At 46.0% G+C, this 18,567-nt stretch overlaps 1 protein-coding gene across 1 annotated transcript in view; it reads left to right on the top strand.

Moving 5' to 3' along the window:
- LOC119655321 overlaps positions 1-18,567 on the top strand; it is a 32,222-nt gene that overhangs the window by 4,874 nt on the left and 8,781 nt on the right. The window contains exons 6-10 of the mRNA XM_038061160.1: positions 6,735-8,349; positions 8,409-8,558; positions 8,620-8,821; positions 8,884-9,012; positions 15,794-16,880. Coding sequence (XP_037917088.1) covers positions 6,735-8,349; positions 8,409-8,558; positions 8,620-8,821; positions 8,884-9,012; positions 15,794-16,880 — 3,183 coding nt within the window. The remainder of the gene's footprint in view (positions 1-6,734; positions 8,350-8,408; positions 8,559-8,619; positions 8,822-8,883; positions 9,013-15,793; positions 16,881-18,567) is intronic.

Here is an 18,567-nt window from a genome sequence, read left to right as displayed (position 1 = left end):
ATCGAACCAACGCTGTGCTGTGCGAATCGTTACAGTATCGGAACCATAAACTTCAAAAATTTTTTTGGCCGCCGTCACTGCATTTTTACCTCTCAGGTAATAAAAAATGTAAAATATGACGAATTTCTTCCTTGGTGGATTCCATCTTTGACGCGCTATAACTTGAGACTGAAACGTACGATCATAAAACTGTCCAAGAGACACCTGTAGCCCAGATTGTCGTCTTCTAATCGCCGTATAGTATGACCCGATGCGATAAGTACAACACAAGATATGTTTAAGTGTCGCCATCTATTGACAAAATACGACATTATTTTTCCCCCAACCTAATATTTCCGTGTAATTGCATTCTTTTCATTGCAATTTATCTCACCTGAGCATGTGGATTATATGTGGAGCCACACGACAAAGCGAGGCAAAGTCAAGCGATCTCAATGATTTTTGCTTTTCGCTTTACGCTGGGTATTCGCTCTTTGGTATTTCAATTGATCGCGTTTATTGAAGAATTTGGGGTAAAAAAAAAGGAAAATCAGTCTTCATCCCAATCCATCGACCACGGAGGCACGTGGCAACTCCGCGGTAGTAGCCATGAGAAAGTATCTCGGGGGAGAATGAATCGCGAGTGTGACCAGTGGACACACTGGAAATCCTCCGAGTGGTCGACAACCATCTGCCGGCTCGATAGCATGTGAGCCAAGCTTTGCCAAGGTAGTAGCTGTGGGGTATATCACGAGCCAGTCCCTTCGGGACCCTGGTCGGGTTATGTGCATTGAATCGGTATTTATAGACTTCGTCGCTCGAGCGAACGCTAATCCGTTCGTGAGTTTCGAGGTCAGTTAAACGTAGGTCAGGCCTCGAGGAATGGAGGTAGGGGCTTTGTCGCCGAGGGTGCGCTCATTCTACTCTCTTGCACACGATACACTGCTACACTTCCATGGAATATAAAAATAATAAGATTGTGGAGAGAGGGGAGGAAGAAGAGCTGACTGCATTTGGGCGCAGTACGGAACTAAAATGGTCAGCGAAGGAAGCAGCATGGACTGAAACACTCGATAAAACTCCGGGATGCGCCTGGTCAAATATAGAGGAAGTCTCACAGAGTGACTGTCGGCGCTGGGATCGCAATTTCAATATCTTACAATGCATCTGTTCTGGACAGATGACCATTATGGCATAACTTGAGTGGGAACCTAGTTGGCAATCGAAGAAGAAAAACCTATCAGGTAACGATCGGTAGTTGTGAAGCGCATGCGGTCTACAACCTATCATCAGGAAAACATGAGAAAAGGCATAAAAAGGGAATGATGGGACTGGGAGAACTGGAAGAGGAACACGCGTCTGAAGGAGACTTCATCCAAAAAATGCAAAAAGGACAAAAGTAAACAACACGCTGCGCCGTTAGAAAACTATTTACCCAACGTCATAGCCGATGCGAATATTGGAACACCAAAGCAAAGGGAGAGGAAAGGAAGGAGAATTGGTTAGCTTTGCTTATTAAACCGACAGAAGGCAAGACATTTGCGGAAGTCCTCAATGAGCAGAAATGTTTTCCATATGAAAAGTGAAGAGTTCCGGAGTCTTCGATGAATTATGTACGGAAAAAATAAATATGGGTACGTTCTGCAAAGTGGTCAAGGGTCACTGAGAGAGAACGCTCTGGTTTTTAGTCTAGAACCTACGTGCTCTCTCGAATTTTGAGATCTTGACGGTCTCAAAGAAAAGCTGGAAGTGGAGCCCATCAAGCGTGAATGTCCACGGATGACCAATGTTCGGAAAAGTATCATCTCTGCGAATTCTCGACTCCTTAACAGCCGGGGAATCAGAATTAGTTGGGTAGTTTGTAAGGCGGATAGCCCCCAAAAAGTGTTCCCAAACAAACATTCTAGTATAGCCTCGGCCGGCTTGGGCCTGCATTTTACATATAAGGCGGTTATTGTTTTCATTTTAATTCATAAATATGTCGAGTTTTTGAATTAATATAAAGGAGCAAATGCCAACTTGTGACCACTTCGGTCACGTTGCTCCCAGGGCGGAGGTGAGGCAGTGTCTGATGAGTTGGTTCTGCCCTGGACGAAACCGCAAATCATATTTTTTTTGCAATTTGGGTGCTTGGGCAAGGATGACGGTTTCGTGAACCACAATCGAGGAAGCATGTTGCTTTTCAACTGGCCCGATCCGATTAAGTGGATGGCGGACTTAGGAATCCCTCGAATTTCAAACAAAATTCTAGTGTTACAGATGTTTAAACTATGAGTACACATCTACAACCACCCGGGGTTCCGACACGAGGGTGGCATGCCGCAGATGGGGCCATGTAGATCATAAAGCAAAACTTGAAACGAAAAGAAGGTTTACATTTTCTATGGGGATCGTGTTTGGCGAGAGCGAAGCACATACTTTGGGCTCGGGGCCGTGTCCAATCTTCAGGGTGTGGCTAACTCGATCCTTATCCTACAAATTGTCTCCCTTTTTTGGAGTAGGGTAGGTGATTGCGTTTACGCAAAGAGTGTTGGACTCCCACAATTGTACGCTGTCAGGTTACCAACTAAACATCTCCCTGTCATCAGAGAATTAGCGTGGAATCGTTTCATAGATTACTTCGGGCTAGCCCTCCCGCTCTCCCGGCTTTGGAAGCCTTCAATTCAGAGAATCCCTTTTGTTAGTTCAGGGAACCCTTTTCATCCGGTCCCTCCGCTGGTCGAGTTCAATCTTCTTCGTACTAAGAAGTGGTGAGCTTTTCGAGCACTTTCCCGGTCGTGTCAAGCATACACAACGGTCGGTATGCAGACGGGAGCTCCGGGTCTACTTTTCCCTTGCTGATCAGTGCGTCTGGCCACCTTCCGGCGACAGTTACGTGACTGAATTTTACGTGGGTACCTGTCTCGCGGAATTAATCCCACTGTCTTCTTAAGACACGGATTGATCAGAGCCCCGCCGCAGCAAGCTACGATGGTACCAGTCTATACCGAGTGCATGGCTCAGCATTCATACTGGTGGATGCGAGACCTGCTTAAATCTCTACCGAACTAAGGAGTACGGCACCCGTGTTGAAACGCTGAGACCCGAAGATCTCTGTTCGTTTGAATGAAACCACAAAACCTATGAAGCTCCCACTAGGGGGCCAACCGCAAACAACCGAGCTGAACGCATATACAACAGGAGAAGTATGTGAATTCAGGGGCTCTCCCGGTTCCCATGGTACCAGTATACCCCTGGTAAGGTCTGGTGACTATTGCCACTTCAGATTAGTCCTCATGCAGTCTCGGGTCTGATCGTCCTACCATCCAGCGACAAGGAAAATTCCCTCCTTCAAGCAAGCGTTGAACGCCTCAAGTAGCACTTCTGACCGTTGGCGGAACACCAGTTTATAAACTTCCGCTGGGATGCCATCAGGACGGGGCGCTTTCTTGTTTTTCATAGTGAGAACCGTTTCTTCTAGCTCTCTCATTGTGAAAAGGGGGCAATCCTCGACACTTTCCGTGCTGTTGACATCAATCCGTACAAGATGTCTGGGGAATAATACCCGTACAATGCGATCCATTTGGTCGATACTTAGTATGCAGAGCAGGAGACAAGCTTATAACCAGGTCCTCACGGGTCCTCATTCACCTCGTTGACCAGGTTCTGCCAGTCGTAAGCTTTGTTTTTATTTATCGCGCTGTGGAATGCCCTTTTTGCTGATCTATAGTGCGCCTTTATAGCGCATGCCTCCTCGTTGGCGTGTAAACGTTGCACCAAACGGCGAGGCTTATGACACCTCCGTAGGTCGGTAATTTCTGCAGTCCACCAGTACATAGACCCCTTCGGGGCCCTCTCCAGTGCGGCTACGCCTGCTCCAAGAGCTTTGACGAATTTCTCGATGTTCACCTCCGCAACATTCCATAGACAGGGGGAACGTCGGGTGAGTTGGTGCACTCCGGGAAGTAGCGTCAACCACTTCTAACGCGATGTTCCGGTGATCACTTGTCGAGAAGTCTTCCAGGACTCGCCATCCGCCCACCGATGATGTCAGAGACTCCGGCGCAAAGGTGATGTCAGGGATGCTTCTTTCACAGTCTGGGCACCGAAACGTTGGATGGTGGATTTCCAGAATCCGCTTCCCTCTGGAGTATGGCTGAGACATTTCCTACTCAAGGGCCATAGCTTTAAAATCACCACCTACCAGGATTTGCTCGAAACGGCGACAACCCGGCATCATCTCTTTCGGCGTCAGGTAAACGATAAAAAACGTTATCCTTAAATACCGAATCCAGAGAAAGCTATTCTCTCGACTTTGGACAAGTCGAAGTCGAACGTCGTCCTGACCCTAGATGGCAACGGTACCCGATAAGTAGAGATGCCATGAAGCTAGGTACCTCTTCCGGTATTGCTCGCTGATTATCACTAGATCAGTCTTTACCTCCGCAGCGAATTGCGTGAGCGGTTGCACTTCGGTGCATGTTAGTTTGTAAAATGGGGATTATGCCATTCTCGTTTAGTCCTTTCCAATTCCGCCCTAAAGATTGGACACCGTCCCGAGCTCACAGTGTGTGCGACGCTCTTACTAGACACGCCACGATTCCCGTAGAGAACGCCCTTCATTGCAGATCTTCACTTGGTCACTTACCTGGCCGCATCTCCAGCATGCTGTCCTCCTGTCTAGTCCCTTGCAAGTTGCTAACGTGTGTCCGTAGTCCTGACATCTGTAGCACTTGGTGGGGATTATCCACGTTTGTATCCTGTATACTACCCATCCAATTTTGAATTTTTCCAATGCTAAGGAGTGTCCTCGCATATTGCTCGGGGACTTCCACCACGGCGAGTTTTTGACTTCGAACATTTGCAGAGGTGATACCTATCCGGGCGTTGGTTACCTCTGGACATTTACGCTTTATCGCCTTCTCCACTTGGACCTTTTCTGTGAGGCAGTCAAGATCTCGGATCTATACAGAGCGCATAGGCTCTAGACTAGAAATAACAGCTTCGCAGATCGTACTCTTGCTAGTTGTCTTCGTGTCCAGTTCGACGAGGGCTCCGCCACTCTTCGTTTTCCATATGGAAGAAACCTCTGCTCCGCTATCTTCGGGTTTCATCCTGTAGTAGATTTCACTAAGGACTTTTGCAAATATCTTGCCTTCCAACAGTTTAATGAGAAGAGCCGACAGTCTAGTCCTTCGTTTCTTCGTCTTTGTTGCTACTGGCTTTTGGTTTGTAGCCTCCTTGTCTTTGGATAGACGGGTCTCTGGCAGAGTAGTCAATTGTTTTCTTTTATCCTTTTTTGCCTTCTTTTTTTTTGTGCGTGGAAACTACTTTGATAAAGTCTCCTTCAGGCACGTCATCCTTTTTCCGCTTTTTTTTCCACTTCGGTTTTCAGTGGGCTTTCTGCGGTCCGTTTGACACTAGCAGTGTTCTCAGCAGGAAGTGCGGCTGTTTTTGCTTTTCAATCGTCTGCTGCTGCTCTCCAAGTTCGGCTTTAGAAGGAGATGCGGTCCAGTAGTTCTTCCAGTTTCATCAGTCCGTTTTTTATGCCTTTGTTGACGTTCCTCTGGAGGAACATTGCCGATCGCATACTCTTCACCATTGCCGCGCATTTCCTGATGAGCCTTTCCTCTTCGGTTCTAACTAAGGCGGTCGACAGCACTTCTATTCGGTTCATGTCGGAATCCTCCTGCTCAGGACTAGCGCTTTTCGGAATAGAAGGGTATTGGAATTGCCGTCCTCGCGCCGTCACTCGCCCCACTAGGTAAGGTTTCCCCTTTATTTGGGCGTTCCGGTGTCACATTGGGTATTTCAGCCCTCGCTGCCTCTTTCGCTGATCGCTGCCTTCCTCCTTCCCTGCTATTTCGTCGGTTTTGTTTGTTGGTTTAGAAACTTCGTCCTTACTAACATCTGGTCAAAATCATAACTGGCCCCACATAGTGACATCCCTAATGCTGGTCGCAACTCATTTTTCGATAAAAACATTATCGATTTGATTGAATGTGCGACCATGACATGTCCTTCTCTCGATGTGGGAAGAAGGTAGAGCTCACTTCATGTTTTTGTTGCTATCGAAATCAATAAGACGCTGCCCGTTGTCATTCGTGTCTTAATGGAGGCTGTGCCTTCCAGTTGCTCCGCGATTAGAATCTTCTCCTCCATCCTGGGTGTTGATATCCCCTAACATTATTTCTATGTCGTTAGAAGGCAGTGCGTCATAAACTCGTTTCAGGGTATTGTAGAACTCATCCTTGACAGGGTCGTCTTTTTGGTGGTACGTGGCAGTTCAAAAACGTTTGTGTTGAAACGGATCGCACGCAGTCGTTCATTTATTGCTTTAAAATCAAGGACTCGTTCTTTGAATTTACTACTCCAAATTCTCGGCTTCCCTATTCTTATCCGCTTGTGAATACTGTCTGCGAACGTATGTCGTCAACCTTGCATTCGAGCCATTTTTTGGATGTTGATGTTGTATTCTGAAACTTCCTTTCGAAGCCCTTACAGAGCTCCGATTCTATTTAGAGCACGAACGTTCCAAGTTCTAAAAAAGTTGTTGAAGTCGTTGCCGTTGAATTCGCCCGACGTTGTTGTCCTGGTTGCGCGGCAGAAGGGATTGTTGGCCCCTCGCTGGTAGGTGAGAATATAGCGTCTCACATTCGCTACGACCGTCGTTCGCGTTATCCAGCAAACACCGCACTTCTTTATTATAATTTATTCTATATTGAGTAGCAAGAGCTTAGTTTACCCAAATAAAAATAACAAATGATCATTTTCAGTTGACAGCGAGGAATTACGGAATGTGAACATATCAAAAAAGGAACTGAGTGATCTAGTTGCAGAGTTGTTTGATGGTTTAGTTCAAGAAGGAGTCATCCTAGAAGATATTCAACTTGGAACACCAAAAAAGTCATTTGACAAAAGCCCGCAGAAGAAAAAAGCGAAAGCAGACTCAAAAAGCGAACTCAACTCGCCAGTACATGATATAAGCTTAGTACAAAGCAGTATACAATCGAACCAAACGGTCACCACGCCCAGTAAATATATGAATGAAAGCAGTTCTCAGATAAACGAAACAAGCTCGCAAATAACACCGGTGGGAAGTAATATCGTAACATCGTTTAGTCAACAAATAAGTGCTGACAAGATGAATGCAACTATCAGAGAGGAGTCTCAGTTGAATGCCACAAGAATGAATCAAACTTTGTTCAATCCGAATATAATGTCCACTCCGATGAACATTACGAATAAAGCGGCGCAATTTGCACCTAATATACAGCAACCAAACGTTACGCCAATAACAAGTTCCGTTGAAAATGTGCAACAACAATTGGTTGTAGCGGAGATCGTAGAAAGTGACTCAGCTATAGGTTCGCAAACCGGAGGAAGAGTAATGTCTTCAAATGGGCCGATTCAAGTGATGCTTGCTTCTAATGATGAGAATCAAAGTGGAATCATCACTCTCATGCCAATAACTCTTGCTTATGCAAGCCCAGCCAAGAGTGTCCTTACTGTGTTACCAATCACGGGTGCTACCAATTCGTTAATAGCTACGTCATTAGCGCTGACTTCTACCTCTACTAAATCTAGTGATGCAGTTGTGGCAATGAATAGTGGCTCCCTAGTTGTGGTAGATAGTAGTCAGTCGTCGGTGATAAGCACGTCGAAAACAACAAATATGGTTTCCTCCATAACTATCACAGATTCACCGAAAGCGCAAGTAGAGCCACTCAGTCAGAATGCTTCGAAGGGTGCCAATGTGGAAAGTAGCACGGCAAATGCAATTGTCATACAGCAACCTTCCGGAATAACCGCAAACCTTACAAAATCATCGGAAAATAGGATGACAACTCCGAACAGCGCAACGGCTATATCGCAAACAGCTACTGCAAGTAAAACTTCTCAGATTGCATCTAGTGAAGAACCAGCTCCTAAAAAATACCCAACTAAAGCATTGGGGATCACAGCGAATTCTTACACGCTTTCAAATTCTGGAACTTACCGGAACAAATTGAAAAAGAATTACAAAGAAAAATATGAGAAGCTGAAAGAAATACAAGTACCCGAAGAACCGGAATTTGATCCAAACCAAACAGGCTTCACAATCACGCAGAGGAAAATTATGGAGCAACAACTTAGAATGCATGTTCAGTTGATTGCGCAAAATTTTCTGCAAGTATACTCACATCCGATATTTTGGAAATATGGGACCACACAGAAAAACATGTTAATGGAGCTGGACAAGCATCACGACATCACTAGGATAACAGCTTTCAATATTTGGAACCTCAAGCTAGCCGTGAGGCTGATTACTGACTGGGAAAAAGATCTTTCGATTAACAACGCCGAGAACACGGCTTTGATGGAATTCATCTACAATGAAATTGATAAAGCGTGAGGAACCATCGCTACTCGGTAATAACTCAAGATATTCACGTTCTATCCCTTTGCAGGAAGAAACGTACGTGTGTGCAACGGTTTCCTGCACGCATTATGAGACAGATTATCCGCAGTCCTGTTTTTATTTATGGACATTTACTACCAGAAATGCCTTTCAGACCAACAGAACCATCTTTCAACGAAATGGTACCATCCACGGATCAGTAAGTTCTAGAGGACAGTCGTGCATTTTGAGTAGCCTAAAACCATATCGTCCTTTTCCAGATTACTGGCGCATTCCTTATATTACACTTATAAAGATTTGGAAGAATATGAAAGAAAAATTCGACCAACTAATCCGAGAAAAGTGCCACTAGCTAAAGTTGTGCGTTACATTTCAGTGGACGGAGTTCATGGGAAGAATGTGGCCGGTTTATGTGAATATATCAGTCGTAAAATGAAAGCTGAAAATTACAATCCAATTAAGGTAAACTGTGCTGCATGGTGCGTTGAAAAATGTGAAAGTATTTAGGGATTTTATTATTTCAGTTTTATTTTGAGCATAAGAAACCGCCACCGTATAAGCATATTTTATACGAGCTCGATTTTGAGCACATGCTTCGGCCAGAAGATCGTTTATCGCAACTTCCAATGATCTGGCAGGAGTTTGGTGTTAGGGTAAGTATGCAGCATTTTTTTATTGCTTTGAAATTGGGTTCTTGTTTGGGGTTGTGTGTAGATGATTGCATGTGAGTTTCTCTTTGGCCTTTCTACCGTTGGGTAGTGGGGTCCTCTCGTCTGAATCGAACATTCCATTTTCTCTCGGTCATAGACTTAGTCTGGCTGGCGTCGAGGGCTTCCAAATCATCATTTAACGTATCAAGCTATGGTTGTTCAATCGGCTTTTTGGTTGCTGCGCATCGAATTCAACGATCAGTCCAAGCTTAGTAAGTTAATTCTTATCAGTACGAAGACGTCGATTTTTTTCGTCCTCATTTCGGATGTGATCATGGTGTCGCAACATATTCGTCTCCATTACTGCGAGGTGCTGTCCATTGTCTTTGATAGTCGGCCAGTATTCAAAACCATAGAGGGCAACAGGACAAAGGGCACTGTAGTGGATTTTTATTTTGAGGGCGATGTTCCTTACGATGCTAGAGCATGAGCAACCATGTATTGTGCCAGTAGTTTGTGTTTTCAAGGACCAATAAAATGTCAACTTCAGTCCTACCAGGCATGGTAATTTCGTGGCGGCGTTGCATGGACGTATAAGATGTGGAAACCATGCTTCAGCTTCTATTTGATGCAGATTGGGATTGCTTTCCTAATCTGAGTTGGTAAGGTTTTTATAAGACCCTTGTGGCGGCACATCGTCATGAATCCAATTCTCCACGAGCACATCGCAATGGTGAATTCGCATCTGCCGACGCATTGAACAGTCGCGGGCATAGCTGACGGCCTGACAGGATGCTGGCGCAAGAAAAGATCACTAACCGGCTACCCGGCAACGCGATCAAACATTTTTTTGTCTGAGTGAAATTATGCGGTGTTTCCAACGATTAACTAATTGAAATAACAAAACTTGTTGTTTCTTTTTCGTTGGTGTGGATATTTATTCTTGCAAATACCGATAAACTTGTTAGCACTGATGAACGGAACAAGTGGTTCCCGAAATATCGGTATTTGCAAGAATAAATATCCACACCAACGAAAAAGAAACAACAAGTTTTATTATTTCAATTTTTTTGTCTCCGATGTGCCGCCACATCACTCCGCCCCAAGGCCCGGGAGAACACCTGCGCCATCTTGGTCTGTGCGGACACGGGGTCGCTGGAGGTGTTGTCTGCCACGGTCGATAAAGTCCACGACGTATACGCATGCCCCGCGTTCGCGGAAGTCTCTAGAGGCACACAAAGGGAGGTGGAAGGCCTCAAAGAAATGGTAACGACACTGGCGAGTGCAATCTCGAGGGTTACGGCAACGATAAGTACTTTGCATTCGGGAGGTAGATCTCGATTGCAGTCACGGTCGAGGTTTGCTTCCCGAAAAGGGCGTTGGGGTAGCCGCACGCGAGGGCCCTCATCGGCCTCGAAAATATGCTGGTACCATCGTAAATTTGAAGCTCAGTGACTAAGTGTACAACCGGATGTACCTTTAATGCATAAAGAAAAAGCACTAGGCTCGCTGGGGGGCTCGGCGACGGCTAGCTGAAATTCAGTACCACGTTGCCTTACAGTTTTCGACTCTCTGAGCAGACGTTACCTCCTGGTGGACACGGACGCTAATGTGTCGATTTTCCCGATATCCTGTCCGAGCATGTTAATATCGTCGCGAACTCCTCTCCCATCAGCACCTACGGCTATAGGCAGGTCGACGTGAGTCTTGCACTGCACCGAACGTTCTCGTGGCGATTCCTTCTGGCGGACATTAGCACTCCCATTTTAGACGCAGGCTTCCTGTGCCACTATGGGCTGTTGGTGGATCTACAAAACAAAGCAGTAGTAGACCCCACAATTTCTTCACAGACGTCAGGAAAATTTTCCACCTGCACAAACGACACTTTTTCTATTATTTTCGAGGACATTGTCGACCATCGCATTCGCGCACTCCTCAGAAAATATCGCAGTATCACTACTGAAATAGTTTCTCTCAGCCAGTTAAGCACAATGTGCAGCACCACAAAGGTGCATCCACTTTCACCCCAGAAGCCTGTTGTTACAAAGAAAGAGTTCAACGATTTGATGAAACAGGGTATTTGCAGACCTTCCGGTAACTGTTGGTCATCTCCATTTCATTTGGTCCCTAAGCCTAACGGCGAATGGAGGCCATGCGGAGATTAAGGGCGTTTGAAAGCTCAGACAATTCCCGATCGATACCCTATTCCACTTATCCATGAATTCGCGCATTCGCTTACAAACTGCCGTATTTTCACGATCTTGGATCTAGCCAAGGCGTATCATCAAATCTCTGTCGCTCTAGAACACATTCCGAGAACGGCTATCTGCACACCTTTCGGACACTTCGAGTTCACTAGGATGATTTTCGGCTTGTCCTCTCTCCTGCGAAACTTAAAGTTTGTTTCGTATACATGGATAATGTTTTGGTCGCTTTTTCTTTCGAATCTGAGCACTTGGACCAACTTGAGTGCATTTTTCAACGTCTCCTTGAGACCGGATTCGTTCTAACGTTGAAAAATGTAGATTCCTACAGAATCATGTGAAATTTCTCGGCCACATGGTAATCCTTGATGGAATCCAACCTGATCCAGACATGGTTGAAGCGATAAAAAACTTTTCCCTGCGAACCACGGTGAAGGATCTGCGAAGGTTCTTGGTCATGCTAAACTTCTGCTGTCGTTTCATGCCCAAGGCCGTTCATTACCAAGCGATCCTTAACGCTTACTTTTCTGGGCCCAAAAACAAAGGCTCCCGCGAGGTTGCGTGGTCTACTGAGGCCGTCCATGTGTTTGAAACGGTCAAACAACAGCTTGTTGATGCAATATGGCGTGCTAAAAGTGCAAAATTAACAAGCACTTTAAAAAGGAAGTAGGTGTATTCCTTAGGTCGACCAAGAGCTTGCACACCATTCGCCGCGATATCATTGGCCCTTTGCGATACTCGCAAGGATACAAGTATTACCTCACAGTCATCGACAGATTTGCGCGGTGGCCTCAAGCAATCCCACTATCTGACAATACGGCACCATGTGCCGAGGCCACCTGTTAAGAGTGGATCCCGCGCTTTGGTGTACCAGCCGTAATCATCACGGACCATGAAATGCAGTTTGAATCTAGTCTTTTCTCGGAGTTAGGGAAGCTACTTGGCTTCAAACGTCACATGACTACTGCATACCATCCTCAGTCTAATGGGATGCTGGGGCGTTAGCATGGGACACTAAAGGCCGCCTTATTGACTCGCGACGATCCATCGTGGTCACAATCTTTGCCTTTTGTCCTCCTCGGCTTCCGCACAGCCCACCGAGAGAGTTTATGGCCAGCCCTGCGGAGATAGTGTACGGGGAGAATCTGCGACTCCCCGCCGACCCTGTGCTAGATATGAGAGCAAGGTTAAGAGACTCCAGCGTACTGCTCAGGGACGTGGTTTCGAAACCACGGCCGATTCCATCTTCTCGACACACGACGCCGGAGATCGACGAGACATGTTCACAAGTCCTCATTAGGGTAAACCCTCCTCGGAGGCCACTTCACCCACCATATGAGGACCCTTTTAAAGTCATGGAGTGACGGGAGTGCTCCTTCAAGCTTGACGTTCGAGGTAGGCTCAAGTGGGTCTCCTTGTCGAGGCTGCAGGCTTTCGCCGAACCGGGGGATGCTCCAAAAAGCGCCCGCGAAGCGTCAGGTTCGCCCGGTAACTCCATTGGCGGGATCACGTCCTGGGTTTCATCGCTGAATCCGCGTGGTTATGGCGACACATCGGAAGTATGAACCACGACCGCATTGCAGTGGTGAATTCGCCTGAACGGCCGTAAGTAAACAAAGAAAACGTTGTTAAATTGTGCAGGAACTGGTGAAAGTTATAACTGATATTTTGTGGAATCCTCGATCCGTTAACGATGTGTGTAGCGTCTGTTTTAACGCGCAACACAGTGTGCCCAAAAATTCTCCTAAATTGCCAGTCAAAACTGAGAACAAAGACTAATGTAGGATGCGTTTGAACATTTTTCTAATATTGGATAGAAGAGAGATAGGCCTTATATCTTTGAGATCGTCGTTGCTCCGAAGAATAGGTTTTAGGAGACCTGATTTCCAGGAAACAGGGAAGTGCCCGTTATTCAGGCAGTTGAAGAGAATGGCGAGGGGTTCATTAATGGTGGGCGCACACTTGGGTAGGATGAATTTGGAGATACCGGCAGAACCCGATGATTTTTTGTTGTTAGACCGGATTATTGCAAGTTCAACTTCTTCTTGGGAGATAAAGAAGGGTGCGAACGGGTCGATTCTGACTATGTCAGCCGGGCAGCTGGGGGAATTGTTTCATCTTTCAAACTTAACCTTTTATCGTTACCACTGGTGGCGACTACCGAGTTCCAGGTGGGGTCCGCGGGAGACCTTGCTCTGAATAAGTGGCTGAAGTAGTCTACGCTGGCAGATATTTTTTCTTCAGGGGAGTGGAACTAGAGGTTTCTTATTTTTATCGGGGAGTAGTTAATGTTGGGAGAAGATTTTTTCTTTCCAGCCAGTCGATTCATTATTGAGAAAACTTGGGGGCTAGGATTGAGGAACTTGAGAAGTTTCTTGTAGGGAGCATTCAGTTCGGAGCTCCATTAATTTTGCTGGACAGGTTTTTAATGATCTCGGCGATGAAATGGTAGTCAGCGTCAGGTATCTGCTATGTAGTCCGTGGAATATTCGTTTCCTTCGCTGCTGTAGTCTGTTTCTGCCGCAGACTAAGAGGGGGGGGGGGGGGGGGGGTTGAGGGGGATAGGTATCCGTATTGGTAGTAGTCAGGCTTTTTGTCGGGAGCGTGTTTGTCAATTGTGATTTCGAAGGCAGAGTTGAATTTTCTAATGTAAGTGGCTAGCTCGTCATTAATACGAGTATGCGTTTTGTCCAGGGGAGAACTCAGCGCACTGGATAGGTCGCGTTCAAAATCTTCCCAGTTTGTTCGATTGAAAGGTCTGCATTTGTACGGAGGGGAAGGAAGGGGAGAATTTGTTGCAAATGCATATAGAGACTGAGGGCATGATGGTCGCAGTGAGCTGTCAGTGAAGAGCAGCTAGTGGCACAAGCTGAGCGTTTGAACGAGATTATAAAGCCGTCTAGGAAGGAGAGCCCTCGTGGACAGATTGGTACTCCCGCATTAATGATGTCGGCGCTAAGGAATGGCCCTGATTGGAACCAATCGAAGAGAACGTTGTCGTGTTCATTCTTAACTGAGTCGCCCCAAGTTACATGCTTGGCGTTGATGTCACCTCCAAGGAGGAAAGCATGAAAACTGGCCGCGATTTTCCAGAGTTCGGACAGAATGGGAGTGAGGTGGCCGCCTGTTTCGCTTGGAAATAAAGAGCCGATTACGACTCGAAGGACGCTGCCGCACCTGACAGGTAGTCTGACCACTGCTAACAGGTAGTTTGAAACAAGTGAATCCAATGGGATGGTATTAATCTTAGTCCCAATTTGACTGGGATGGTTGTGTCTCTACCCGCGTCTTTACGGAATGTGATGCATCCGAGAACTTGATTTCGTTTAGGAGAGCAACATTGGGGTCAGCTTCTTCGAGGATCTTGTAAAGAGCGAAACGTTTCTCGTTTGAAATGAGCCAGTTAGTGTTGAGTGTGGGCACCTTTATTTTGAATGTCTAGAAATTCGAAGAGGAATTGTAAGAACGCTTCGAGTCTATCTTCAGGGGGGGAGACGAAGGTAGTTGTGATAGAAGTCAGAGATTGTGTTCTAGAGGGCGGAGAATGAAATGTTGAAAAGGAACCTGGCTTCCATGAAAAAGTCCCTGGGAAGCGGATAGTCATGAACTGCAAAGTGATTGTCTAGGGGAGGTAGAACGGAGACGGGCGGGAGTACGGGTCATTTTTAATTCTCTCTCTACGTTGGATTTAGTCCATCATACGGGGACATTTGGAGAAATTGGCTGGCCATAATTCACGAATTTGCGGGGCGCCGTTGACTCCTTATAGTCGGCTTGTCTTGGACAGTCGATCAAGAGCAATCCCTAGAAACGTGTGGGCCTGCGCATTTGACTTATCTGGGATTGTAGCTGCAATTTGTTATAAACGTGGCCAAATTGTTGGTAGTTAAAGCACTGAATGACATCCCCTGTCCTGGGTGTCTCCCAGCCGCGATCCACTGATGTAGGAGAGTTTTTAGTTTAGATACTATGGTGGCATTTACCTCGGAATTCAGAGTAACGCGGAAGAGGTTTACGTTGATATCGAGAGCCGCGAATCGGCGTAATCTGTGCTAATGCCTTGATTTTCGTTGGTACGTCATTGGGGAGATTCCTCTAAGTATGAGGGTTGGCCTTCTCTCCTTGTTAATGGTGAAGGAATGGCCTCCTAATTTAGAGGCCTTAATTAAGTGAAAGAGTCTCTTGTGTGTGTTAGGACACTTTAAGCCTGTCGGCAGACAGACTGGTAATCTCGTATTTTGCGTTTTTGTCTATGTTCTTAATGACCAGACCCATTGCCCTGGCAGTCAAGCCGTACAAAAATATTGGCGGAAGAAAACGAATTTTACAACCATGGATAGCCTTCGGTGGTTATATCTTCGTCCCTCCCGGCCGGATGAAGGTGTTGATTGATGTTGAAATTATTCTGCTTCGAGGTTATGTTAACGGTTAACGGCAGAAAGGTTTATTGTGAATGATACATACACGCCAACTGTGAATGAGCTTCGGATTTGACTTTGACAAATAAATAGAAGCGACCGTCCTGGTTGTTTGTTTTTAGTGAATTTATTAAATCGAGTTTCCTTTGATTCACTTTTCAGTTGCGTGCTTTGGAGATAGAAAGGACATGCCATCCATATCGTTACACACGTGCTGTCAACTCTGTTCGTGATTACAATGAGCCTGCCATTGACGTGATTGATTTGAACCTGGGCCACAAAACACAGAACACATCTAACATCACCATTCAAGTGAATTGCGTATATGATTCCTCACAAAATTCCAATAGTACGCAGAACAGCATTTTACAAAATGACAGTATCCATTCTTATAACGTGGCGCCTTCGTACGATCCACGGCCTCCTGTAATAGCGCATCATAGCCAGCAAACTCATCAAGCGACGAATTACGAGACGTCTTACAATCAAACCATAAGTCAGAGCAATTTCTCCTATTTCACGCAAATACACGAGCCTTTGCCATCTCTTCGTGGGGGCGATCCCTTGGACATATATAAATTTAGTAGGAATTTCGAATCATCCACTGATAGTCGAGCGAGCAGTGCCAGTCCTGCGGCGCCAGAGTATTTTGAAACTTGCCATAGTGAGCCTCAGGTGCTGACAAACACTGCGTGTACTGCTAAAACCACCGAGCGCCAGGAGCCCGCAGCAGAACCACCTTTACCGAAGGGCCAAAAACTTGTGACCGACTACTTCAAAGTTCAGAAGAAAGATGCAGATCGAGTAGGAGTACTCAGTCTGAAGAAAAGGTGGAAACATGTAAAAGCAAGACGACGACGTAATGTAAGGAAGCAGCGAAAGTTCTTTAAGAATTTATTACAACGTCAAAGGCTGCGTAAAAAGCAGCTCAAGAGGAAGGTCTTCAATTTACTGATTGTGTACCAGGGGACGATCCGTCGTACTCGCGATCCATACAAGAACCCTCTTTTGAATCGAGTATTTCGCCAGGTGAAGGCACTTGAACTGTACGCAGGTTTCCTGACTGCTTTGGAAATGAATGTGAAAAAAATGAAATCCATGGAAGATTGTTCTGCGAAGAAAAGTGCCACGGGCAAATCTCTAGGTGACGATGAAACGCCGAAAACACGCAAACCATATCGGGTGGGTGAGAGTTTGCGACAAATGCTATTGCCAGAAAGTAAAGAGGACACAAATGAAAAGGATGCAAGTAAGTGTTTGCAGTTTTTGAATATATATCTTCTTCTTTTTCTTCAGCCTTTGTGCCGTTCACAAGCGGGGTCGGCTCGTCGTGATCGGCTTCACCATTTGGCTCTATCGAATGCCTGATCTGGGTGCAATCTCGAAGCTTCCAAATCCCCATCCAGCGTATCAAGCCACCGTTGTTTAGGTCTGCCTTTTGGTCGTTTACCATCATCGACTTCGATGTTCAGACCAATCTTGGCAAGTGATTTCTCGTTTGCACGAATTGCGTGACCATACCATCGAAAACGCGTCTCTCGGAACTTTTCCAAGATCGGTGCAACTCCATAACGATCACGGATATCCTCATTTCGGATGTGATCTAAACGTGTGACGCCACTGGTCCAACGTAGCATCTTCGTCTCCATTACCGCAAGACGCCGTTCATTGTCTTTTATGGTCGGCCAACACTCAGAACCATAGAGAGCGACTGGACGGACGACATTGCAGTAAATTTTAGATTTGAGACGTTCATTGATACGTCGATCACAAAGGACACCAGTTGTGGAACGCCACTTCATCCAGGTCGCGTTAATGCGTGAAGCAATTTCATAACGCAGTTCTCCATTGGCTGATAGCGTTGATCCGAGGTATTTAAATCGCTCAGTTCTGGGCAGATCACTGCCGCTGACAGTGATTGTGCCTGTTTCATGGGGATCGGTCGTCAAAAATTCAGTTTTGTTTAAATTCAATCTGAGACCGTGTTGCATGAGGCGATCATTCCATTTTTGAACAAGTTGCTCGTGATCATTTTTGCTATCAGATGCTAGGAAAACATCTGCATAAAGCAGTGTGTAGGGCGCTGGACGTTGGATATCCCGTGTGACGGTGTCCATAACAAGAACAAAGAGGAGTGGTGAGAGGGCCCTTCCTTGATGAACTCCAACAGAGACACGAAGCGGTTTTTATACACCCGCCATACTTCGAACTTTACTTTTCGGATCGTGGTAGAGCAATTGAATCCAGCGCACGAGTTCTTCTGGCACGAAGTGTTGTCGTAAAGCATACCAGATGAGTTCGTGCGGTACACCGTCAAACGCTTTCTCTAGATCCAGAAAGGCAATGTAAAGAGGGCGATGCTTCTCACGGTGTTTCTCCATGAGTAACCGCGCAACGTGTATTGCGTCAGTAGATCCGCAGTTCTTGACAAATCCGGCTTGATTCACGGTTATTTCAACGATTTCGCGAATACGGTTGTCAAGAATGCGTTCAAAAATCTTCATGGTATGGGAAAGTAACCGGATCGGACGGTAATTTGAACATTCTGCTGGGCTACCTTTCTTTTTCCATATTGGAACAGTGGTACTTTCTTGCCAGTCAGATGGTGTTCTTCCTTCCTGAATAACCCGGTTAAAGAATTCACTGAGCCACAGTGTTGGGTCCCAGCTCTTCGCTTTCCAGAGCTCAGATGCGATGTCGACAGGTCCTGTTGCTTTCCCCGATTTCATTTGTTTTATTGCCTCCTCGACTTCAGTTGCGCTGACTGGTGGAACTGCTTCAAATGTCGGCAATGATTGTGGAAGTGGAGGATGAGCAAATTCTTCAGTTGAAATCTGCTCGAAGTATTCTCGCCATCTATCCGATGCAGCTCGACTGTTGGTAAGCAAAGTACCGTTCTTGTCATTAACGCAACAGAAGTGTTCGATATCCTGTGT

The sequence above is a fragment of the Hermetia illucens genome, chromosome 4 (assembly GCF_905115235.1).
Source record: "Hermetia illucens chromosome 4, iHerIll2.2.curated.20191125, whole genome shotgun sequence".
NCBI lineage: Eukaryota > Metazoa > Arthropoda > Insecta > Diptera > Stratiomyidae > Hermetia > Hermetia illucens.
This window is presented reverse-complemented; position numbering and strand designations above follow the sequence as displayed.